Source organism: Heterodontus francisci, chromosome 41, assembly GCF_036365525.1.
Source record: "Heterodontus francisci isolate sHetFra1 chromosome 41, sHetFra1.hap1, whole genome shotgun sequence".
Lineage (NCBI taxonomy): Eukaryota > Metazoa > Chordata > Chondrichthyes > Heterodontiformes > Heterodontidae > Heterodontus > Heterodontus francisci.
The window spans coordinates 16,060,850-16,071,327 of NC_090411.1; the positions used below are offsets into that span (position 1 = coordinate 16,060,850).

General features: G+C 41.6%; 1 protein-coding gene across 4 annotated transcripts in view; it reads left to right on the forward strand.

Annotated features, from left to right (window-relative positions):
* The window catches only part of LOC137353267 (putative RNA-binding protein Luc7-like 2), an 80,581-nt gene extending 74,445 nt beyond the window's left edge, over nucleotides 1-6,136 (forward strand). For all 4 annotated transcript variants that reach the window (XM_068019347.1, XM_068019348.1, XM_068019350.1 and 1 more), the window contains 2 exons: nucleotides 2,166-2,378; nucleotides 3,852-6,136. In XM_068019347.1, coding sequence (XP_067875448.1) covers nucleotides 2,166-2,378; nucleotides 3,852-3,993 — 355 coding nt within the window. In that variant the 3' untranslated portion in view covers nucleotides 3,994-6,136. The remainder of the gene's footprint in view (nucleotides 1-2,165; nucleotides 2,379-3,851) is intronic.
* The last annotated feature ends 4,342 nt before the right edge of the window (nucleotides 6,137-10,478 follow it).

A 10,478-nucleotide genomic window follows, 5' to 3' on the forward strand; every position in this document is an offset into this window, starting at 1 on the left:
TGTCAGCCTAAAGCAGGACCTGGACAACATCCAGGCTTGGGCTAGCAATTGACAGGTAGCATTCATGCCACGCAAGTACTAAACAATAACTGACGTCAACAAAAAACCCAACCACTTCCCTTGACCTTCAATAACGCTGAGTGTCCTGCCATCAACAACCTGAGGGTCACCATTGAACAGAAGCTTAACTAGACCAAACATATTGATACTGTGATTACAAGAGCAGGGCAGATGCTGGATGTACTCGGATGAGTAGTTCATCTCTACTCCTCAAGCCTCTCCACCATCCATGAACTTCAAGTCAGGAGCATGTTGAATGGGTGCAGATACAAAATCACTCAGGAAGCAGAACACATTGCAGGACAGCACCCCTATCATTGAACTTCACTGGCGCACAGTTGCAGAAGTGTGTATTATTGACATGATGTGCTGCAGCAGTTTGCCAAGTTTACTTCAATGGCTCCACGCAGTTTTGTGACCTGCACCGCTAATAAAGGCAAGAGCAGCAACACTGTGGGAGCACGATGACCACCACCTAGTCATGTACCATCCTGACGGGCATATATCACTGTTCCTTCATTGTTGCTGGGGCGAGTTTCATACCTAAAACCATTATGGAAAGCAGCAACACAACAAGGACTGCAGTTTCAAGAAAACCCACTAGCCCTAACTTGGATCAAAGAGTTGCACAACAAATGTGACGTTGCCAACATCACTGATATCCCAAGCGCAAATGTATATAGAGTGCAAAATAGTTGCTCTTTAAGATGCTGCTTTTCTACTGTTTAACTGAGTTCTGGGTAGGTTTATAGGGATATTTTTACATTCTGTATTAGTGTGTTAATATTCTAGCAAGCAATACTGTTAGTTTATTATAAAGATGGGATACATAAAATCTAGAGGGAATGGAGGTGAAGCTGAAATTTTCTAGCTTTACCAGGTCTGTTGCACTTCTTATAACAAAAAATTAATATACTTAGCTTTAGAATACTTTATATTGGTGTACTTTTCAAAGAAACTGGGAAAAACTCTGTTTCTTTTATTGCAGTTCTTTCTGCACTGTAATAAGCTATGTGTCACACTAGATCCCAAGATGAAGAAAATTATTGAGCCTCTCTTAGCTGATCCACGTCAAATTTTTCAAAATTGGCACTTCTTTACTTAGTTATAATGCTGGTAGAATTTCCTGCTGTTGCATTTAATGTCTCTGGCTGATGTGTCTAGAGGGTGTGTAAATGGGAATAGCAGAATCATCACCAACAACTGTCAACAACATCCAAAACAAAAATGGGGGCAGAGGTTATGATCTGAAATGTTTGAACTCAATGTTTCAGTCCGGAATGCTGAAAAGTGCCAAATCAATATATGAGATGTTGTTCCTCAAGTTTACATTGAACTTCATTGAAACATTGTAGGAAGTAGAGGTCAGAGTGGGGCGAGATTTAAAATAACAGGCAACCAGAAGCTCAGGATGTGGACAGGACAGAGGTGTTCAGCAAATTGGTCACCCAGTCTGCGTTTGGTCCCTTCAGTGTACAGATCACATCATGAGCAGCGAATACAGTTTACTAAATTGTAAGATGTACAGTAATTAATTGTTTCATCTAGGAGGAGTTTTTAGGGTCCTGGACAGTGAGAAAGAAGGAGGTAAAAGTGCTGGTACTTGTCTAGTGCTTGCATGGGGAAGGGGTGGTGGTGTTAGGAGTGATAGAGGAGTGGACCAGGAGTGGTGGAGGAAACTGTCTTTTCGGAATGCTGAAAGGAAATGGGAGGGGAAGATGTATTCGGCATCATGATGGAGATGGCGGAGGATGATCCATTGAATCTGGAGGCTGCTGGGATGGAAGATGAGGGCAAAAGGGACCCTATTGTAGTTCTGGAGGGAAGGGAAAGGGTGAGAGCAAGAGTGTAGGAAATGGAATGGACACAGTCGAGGACCTTGCCAACCACTCTGGAGAAGAAAGGAAGAAAAATGAGAAGCACTGGTATGAGCCAAATGGAGACTCTTTACAGTAATGCCTGTAGAAGATGCGGTTCATAAGCATTGTAGTGGATAGGGCAGAAGGGAAAAATTGGCTAGTTACTGTTGGCAATTCTCTCAAAACTATCTAAAGAATGAATGATGAAAGGGAGAATAATTGTGGGGGGGCAAATCTTTTTTACAGATCAAGATCAAGGGAGCGCCGCCGACATCGATCCAGGTCTGCATCCCATGACCGCCGCAGACGTTCCCGCTCCAGGTCTCGGGACCGGCGCCGTCGGCGCAAGTCTCGATCTGGAAGTAGAAGCAGAAGCCGAAGTCACCACCGAAGCAGGCATAGCTCAAAGGACAGAGAGCGAGAGAGAGATCGGAGCAGAGAGAAAAGCTCCAAAAGAAAGTATGTAGCTTAATGTTTCCAGATTACTTTGTCAATATGTCTGAGATCAAATAATGTCATAAAAGTCTGGCATCACTGTCTTAAATATGAAATTATTGGGTCGCATTAAACAACCAAAGCAGAAAAGATCATATATTCTTTTCCATTGGCTGAAGTAAGAACTTTAACCGAGTTAAGTGTTGATCCCATGTAAAAGCATATCTTCTGAAAGACTTCTGTTCTGACCAGCCACAATTGTTCAATTCCTTTTATTTTCCAAAACTGGTTCTGGTTACTCTTTTTATTTATGACTTGCATGAATATATGAGGTATAAATAACAATGTAAGACATAAAGTAATATATAATTCTCCTTAAAAATCATTATTTACCCATAAATTCCCTTGCCACATTTCATGTAGGTATTATAGCATTTTTTGGAATCACTATCATCTTCCTTCTATTTTCATTTCTTCATTTGGTGTCTCTCCTGTTCTATTTCCTTGTCAGTCCACCAAATCATGCATGTATTGTCTTCTCACGTGGGCAATCCAATGCGTTATCCACGCAGGTTGTCTCTCTTTCCCTTCCCTAACTGCTCAATGTACTTAGTGACTCCACAAGTGTACTGCTGAAACTTAATTGCCTAAAATAGGACAGCCAACTGCACAGGTAAGCTTCCTACTCCATGTTCAGCTGGAACCACCTTAATGTTAGACATTGCCTTCCAGACACCTCAGGAGTAAGTAGAATGAATCAATCACAGCCCTCTGTTGACAGGTGTAACCTGCCCAAAGTTCCAATCGTGAGCTAACCTAGCAGGTTGGTTACCAACAGCACCCTAGAGTACAGTCGACCTGTGGTGGGAATTGGCTCCCACTCCTCCAAACTAACTTCAACAGCCATATGGCTTTGTTGAGAACTGGTATGACACAATTGTGGAGGGACACAAGGTATGAGAAGATGACATATGTTTGAGCTTTCTTTTTCATTAATTTGGAAATTTGTTGGAAAAACTATCGTCTGTTCAAAAAATGGTAAACGTTTCCAAAATACTGTAGGCTGTTATAAAAATGGTAAATATTTCCAAGCAAAATAACTTTAGGGAGGGAGCATGAGCTTCTCATTCTCGCCTTTCTGTGCAGATTTCCCAGTTACAAATTCTTCTCCTCAGATTACTTTGTATTACAGTATTTGTTTTCAGCTTATGCTTTGAGACTCCGTTATTGTAGGGTAGGGGTACAGAACCATGGCTCATATTGGTTCTAGGTTTGTTAACAAAGTGAAAATTAATCTGGAATGGCCCCATCAGTGTAGTTTGCAGGACAAGCACTGAATGAATCGATTATAGAAACCCAGTGCTTTCACCACCTTACTCGCCACCCACACCCACCCCGCACCAATTGTGGAATTTAAGGTACTGTTGATCGGCAATATGTGTTCTTGTACAATTACTTTGGTAATATGCCGAAGCTAAGATTATCCCATTTTTCTAGGTCGAGAGACCGAGACAGATCCAGAGATCGTGACAGAGAAAAATCAAGGGAGAAAGATCGCAAGGAGAAAAAGCGTTCCTATGAGAGTGCTAATGGCAAATCAGAACACAGCTCTGAGGAACGAGAAGCAGGAGAAATCTAATGGACAAAACATTTTTGGAATTGGGGCAGAGATGCCTTTCTGATTGTTTAACTCAACTAGGGGAGCTCTTATTTTGTTTTCGGACTTAGAAAAAAAATTCCAGCGGCTAGGTGACCGATAACTTAAAAATATTAGATAGTTGAAGATGTTGAGGACGTTTTGTCAGTTAAACCAGCTGGTTTTGAAGGCAGCAGCTGGAGGTGCCTAGAATGTACTGTGTGTGCATGTACTGGTGCTGTTGTGCCACTAACGTTAGGGTTCCTCCTTCCATTTGCACAAGGGTGCTATTTTGTTCTGAATAATGAAGTTATTTGTTGCATTTTTTTAAAATGTGGAATCTGAAATCCATGGTAAATTTTTACTGGAGCCTAAATTAAAAAGTAAATCTGGTGGTTTGGGGGGGGGGGGGAAGAGAGCTTTGTCAGCAGGCAGTATCATATTGACTTGTTTCTGTTGGCTCACAGTCTTTGATCCCCATGTCTGTAATGGTATTTAGTGCAGAAGTTGCCCTAAAATTGTAATGTTTGTCTTTGTCACAGTTTCGCTGTTTTTTGACAATGGCATTGACTAGCAACTATTTGGCAAAATCGCTCAGAATCTCTTGCAGATAGATTGGAGAAACAGTCCAAAGGTAACTTAGCATTTGTTTCTCAACAGTAGAATAAGTTCCCCTTCTCATTCCCAAAGGAATTGCCCTCTCTCCCTCTGCACCCTCTCCCTCTGCACCCTCTTCCTCTGCACCCTCTTCCCACAAGGTTAACTGTTTTTGTTTAAATGTTAATCCGAAAGAACCTTGACTGCTGGATTTTTTTACGCCCACAGAAGCCCCTTTGGTTTGGTTGGAAAAAAAGTGTATTTTTTTTAAATTAATTTATGTGGTGGAACAAATTTACTGCCCATTTCTTGCTAAACCACCAAATAGAATTCATCAGGAGAAAATGCAACTGCTACAAATAAACCTGGCCCCTTCATCACCTTAATTTTCCCCCCCTACCCCCACCCCACCTCTCCGCCATTTATTAATAAGATACAAACTTGATTTGGAAGAATTTCCTTTAAGTAAGTCTGGAAATGCACTGAGACATTTTTGGAAACCAGAAACCTAAATTGCCAAGTTTATAATTTGTCCGTAAATGTACTTTTTAATATAATTAAGAGGGCTTGATTTTATTCTTATAGTTGCGATAGAAGTTCAGATAGAAACGGCCCAAAACTGAGGTGATGAGTTAGTGTGATTTCAGTAGCTTTTTAGGATCGTGTGTGTCCAGAATCACTCTCGTCAAAAAAGGACCTTACTGGCTTTGTGCGCATGTAATCCTTATTAAAACCTTAGCATGTCTTCAGAATACTTCTGGAATACACGCGCATCACTGTTATTTTGGATCTTTACTCATGAACTTTTATTTTTTGACAATGAAATCGTGCCCATAAAATAAAGTTTAGTGTTTATTATTCACAAAAATTGATTCATTATTTACCCAAGGAACAGAAGGTGATTTTCCGCACAAAAAAAGACTTACAGGAACTGTTTTATTGGAATTGAGAGAACCCAGGGTATTCCACACATTGTGACATACGCGGCACACTCCAGGCAGCTCAGGGTGTTGTCTATGGCGGGCACCAGGGTGCCACAGATCTAAAATATACCAATGTATTCCATGATGGTTATATTGCTTGTTTATGTTAGCTAATTGTGGTAATTCCACAATTGCTGTGATTTTATTTTTTTTTAAATGTGGTCAACTTTACTTTGAGAAACTGACTTCTGTGCTATAAGAATATTCCAGTGTGATGTTCCTCAGTATCCACAGTGGCATTATTTTTCTGCACCAGATACTAGCTGTTACACTGCTTGCCCCCATCATTTACTAAGTTCTTCATGGTCATTTGGTCAGTCAGATTTCTGAGTTTACAGTTTGTTTTAAGACCCAAATAACAAGGTTTTATTTTATTCCCCTTTGAAATCTTTTTTTTTTCCTTACATGACTTTTTGTCTATACTTGTATTGTTAATTGAAAACAATTGAAATAAATTTTCTGAAAACCATTTAATAAGATTTACGAACAATTTAAGTTTTCCTGTGTTGTATGAAATTGTGATGAATACTTGTTTGCTACTTTGCGATTAAAACAAACCAATATTATGTCTTCCTCTGCTTGCTTGGTGAGTCTGTTGGAACCCTTGGCCACTTGTGCCTTGTTCCCATTCCACTAATGGGGAGTCGCACTGGTTCCACTGTTCAATTCTACTCATTTGCAAGTGGCAGACTCAATTCTTATAGAATTAGGATGTGGACCCAGCACTGCAATAGGGATGCTTTTGTTATGATTTCCATGTGGTTGAAAATCAATTTGAAGTGGTTGACATTTATTATACTGTGTTCAGATATACTCCATTTTAATTACTAAGATGAGAAATGGCTACTCGAGTCCTATGTGGTACAATGGCAGTATTGTTGACGCCAACTTATGTGAGGGTCCAAACACATTAGTGCTATTCAGGAAGTCAGAAAAACTCAAATTGGGTTTTAATAAACTGAACTGGCTTTCTTGCAATCAGTGAGTACATCCTACCATTAAATCAGGCCATGGTATAATCACTATCCTTGAAAGAAATGTGCAACAAGTTAGCTCTGGGTCAACCTTGGAAGCTTGAGAATTTTCTGGGAAGGAGAAATTTCCTGCATCATGCATCCTGGTTCTTCCTATGGGCAGTTGGTATTGCATCCAACAGACCAACTAAAAGTAGCTTCTGCCTTATTTGTTGATTAATCTAACTTAGTGATGTCTTTTCATTACACCCTCCCTGAATAAGAACCTAAAAGTCAACTTTGACAGAATGATATTGCTTGACATTCATGTGCCATGTGGATTCTGCTGCAGTCTAATGGACGTGAGCTATCCAAGTTACGCCTTTGAAATTTGAAACAGTTTCAGACCTGGCACCAGTTGAGAAGGAATTATTTTCTTTGCAAGAGACCTCAGCAATTGTCCAGTTTGAGAAGCAAAGGATACCTCTGATTCTGATAACAATGACTTGAGGATTAGAGTTTACCCTGGAATCCTAGCTCTCCCTGCTATTAGTGAGGATAGCCAGGCTCTCTCTAGAATCATTGCTGATGCCTTGCTGCTTTTTGAATTGTGCTACATATGGTCCCTAGGGTCTTGGCTGTTCCTATATTTAAAAGGCCGCCCTGGGATGTTTTGCAGTCATTCTGGCTGAATAAGCAACTGAAACAGTAATTGTGACTCATCATAACCACCTTACTGCACTTTTTACAGTGCTTGAAGATTCCAGACATATTTTACTGAAATCACAAGGATTGAGACGATTGCCCTGTACTGCACCTATTCTCACACTACAGTTTGATGGTACTGGAATGGTTTCTGCTGGATATCAGATTATCTAACATTCTACATTTCACCACAACAACCATGATTTTAAATTTAAAACAAACGCAAGCTTCATTCATCAACCTCTACATAGATTGAGAGTGCTGTCCTATTAAGTTTTCAGATCAAATCTGCTGCTCTTTCCTTAGTAGGTTGACATTCCAGAGCACGGCCGAGTAAATGCTCTGCTGTTGGAGGTGCTATCTTTGGGATAAGATGTTAAACTGAGGCCCCATCTGCGTGCTCAGGTGGATGTAAAAATCCGTGGCACTAGTTTGATGAAAAGCAGAGGTTCTGTGTCCTGGCCAACATTTATCCCTCATTCAACATCACTAAAAATAATATCTGGTTGTTAGCACATTGCTGTTCGTGAGAGTTTGCAGTGCACAACTTGGCTGCTGCGTTTCCTAAATGCAAATCTGTCTGTCTTTCAATAATGACTCAATTTGTGCAGATCCTCTGGTCTTTGTTATGCGTTCATGAATCACTTGGGCAGTGAGTGCCCTTTTGTGCCCCTATAGTATGATACTGGAGTTAGTCAATAAATGTGAGGTGGTGCATTGTCATAGAGTTATACAGCACAGAAACAGGCCCTTCGGCCCATTGTGTCCATGCCGGCCATCAAGCACTGAACTATTTTAATCCCATTTTCCAGCACTTGGCCCGTGGGCTTGTAATCTGTGGCGTTCTAGGTGCTCATCTAAATACTTCTTAAATGTGAGGGTTCCTGCCTCCACCACCTCTTCAGGCAGTGCGTTCCAGATTCCAACCTCTCACTGGGTGAAAAAAATTTTCTTCAAACCTCCTGCCCCTTCCCTTAAATCTGTTCCCTGGTTATTGACCCCTCCGCTAAGGGAAAACACTTTTTTTTTCTTCCTATCTAACCTATCAATGCCCCTCATAATCTTGTACACCTCAATCATGTCCCCCCTCAGCCTTCTCTGCTCCAAGGAAAACAACCCTAGCCTTTTCAGTCTCTCTTCATAGCTGAAATGCTTCAGCCCAGGCAACATCCTGGTGAATCTCCTCTGCACCCTCTCCAGTGCAATCACATCCTTCCTATAGTGTGGTGCCCAGATCTGTGCACTGTACTCCAGCTGTGGCCTAACTAGCATTTTATACAGCTCCATCATGACCTCACTGTTCTTATATTCTATGCCTCGACTAATAAAGGCGAGTATCCCATATGCCTTCCTAACCACCTTATCTATCTGTGATGCTGCCTTCAGTGATCTGTGGACAAGTACACCAAGGTCCCTCTGACCTTCTATACTTCCTCGGGCCCTACCATCCATTCCTTTGCCTTTTTAGTCCTCCCAAAATGCATCACCTCACTTCTCAAGATTAAATTCCATTTACCACTGCTCCGCTCATCTTACTAGTCCATCTATATCATCCTGTAATCTAAGGTTTTCCTCCTCACTATTTATGACACTACCAATTTTCATGTCATCTGTGAACTTATCGTACCTCCTATATTCACGTCTAAATCATTACACTACAAACAGCATGGGACGCAGCACCGATCCCTGCAGTACATCACTGGTCACAGGCTTCCACTCGCAAGCACAACCCTCGACCATCACCCTCTGCTTCCTGCCACTAAGCCAATTTTGGATCCACTTTACCAAATTGCTCTGGATCCCATGGGCTCTTACCTTCTTAACCAATCTCCCATGCGGGACCTTATCAAAAGCCTTACTGAAGTCCATGTAGACTACATCAACTGCTTTACCCTCATCTACACATGTAGTCACCGCCTCGAAAAATTCAATCGAGTTAGTTAGACACGATCTCCCCCTGACAAAGCCATGCTGACTATCCCTGATTAATCCCTGCCTCTCCGAGTGGAGATTAATCCTGTCCCTCAGAATTTTTTCCAGTATTTTCCCAACCACTGATGTTTGGGAAAGTTTGTAGTTTTTAAAGCTTATTGTACTTGGGCAGAAGGCTAGGTGATGTGGAAGAGCTGAGGCATTTGGGGTTGACATTCAAAGGCATTAAAAGCAGTACCTTCAGATCCTTAATGTATAAAAAAGGAATGTTGGATTTTCTGGTAAGAATAGAATACAGTATAAATGTCAAAATGTAATAGTAAATCCTCCAACCACAGTTGGATTGCCATGTACAGATTTGGTATCCACAGCATAGGTAGGATGTTGAGTCAATAGAGGGTGCAGAACATAATAACAGGAATAGGCTATTCAACTCTTCGGCTGTTCTTCATTCAGTTAGATCATGGCTGATCTATATCCTTGCCCAACAAAGTTCTGCCAAACTCCATTTTTAAATTTTAAAGTGACTTAGCCTCAACAGCTTTTTGTGGGAGAGTTCCATATTTTCATAACCCTTTGTGTGTAGAAGTGCTTCCCGACATCACCCCTGAACGGCCTAGCTCTAATTTATGCCACTTGTTCTGGGCTTACCTACCAGAAGAAATAGTTTCCAGCTATGCTATCAAATTCTTAGCGGGTTAGGGAGAGGAGGGCAAAGCTGAAAGCAGGAGAGGGGGTTCATTGACAACAGCAGAACAGGAGAAAGGACCGAGGGCACGTTGTCAAGTTGGTCATGGACACCGACAGCAGAGCAGGAGAGGAGATTGGTGGGCGGATGCCAAAAGTGGGGCATTGAAAAGAGTGAGGCCAAGAGTTCCACTGTGTTAGCATTTTTGTCTAACCACGTCCAAGTGAAAGTCAGCAACCCAGACACCAACAGTGTCTCAGAAAAAATGCTGTTCAACTTTTAAAGAGGAGTAGTCTGCATTCGTTAGCTAAGCACTGGTTTCTGCCAGATATGATTATGGTATGGCAAAGGTATGTAAACTTGTTTGCAAGTACCAGGTAGCCTTAAACCTACCAGTGCAAACTGATGCATGAATAACCAATCACATCTGCAAGCAGTTAATAAGGCTGTGGCCGGAATTTTACACCCTCCCTGCAGGAGGGTTGTAAAATTGAGTGGGAGGGGGGGGATGTTATTCCTGGCGCCTTCCCACCCCCATTGCAAATTTACGAGGGGCAGCGGTAGCGCAAAACGGCCCACCTGCCCCAGGCCAATCAAAGACTTTAAGTGGTCAATTAACTGCCACTTAAG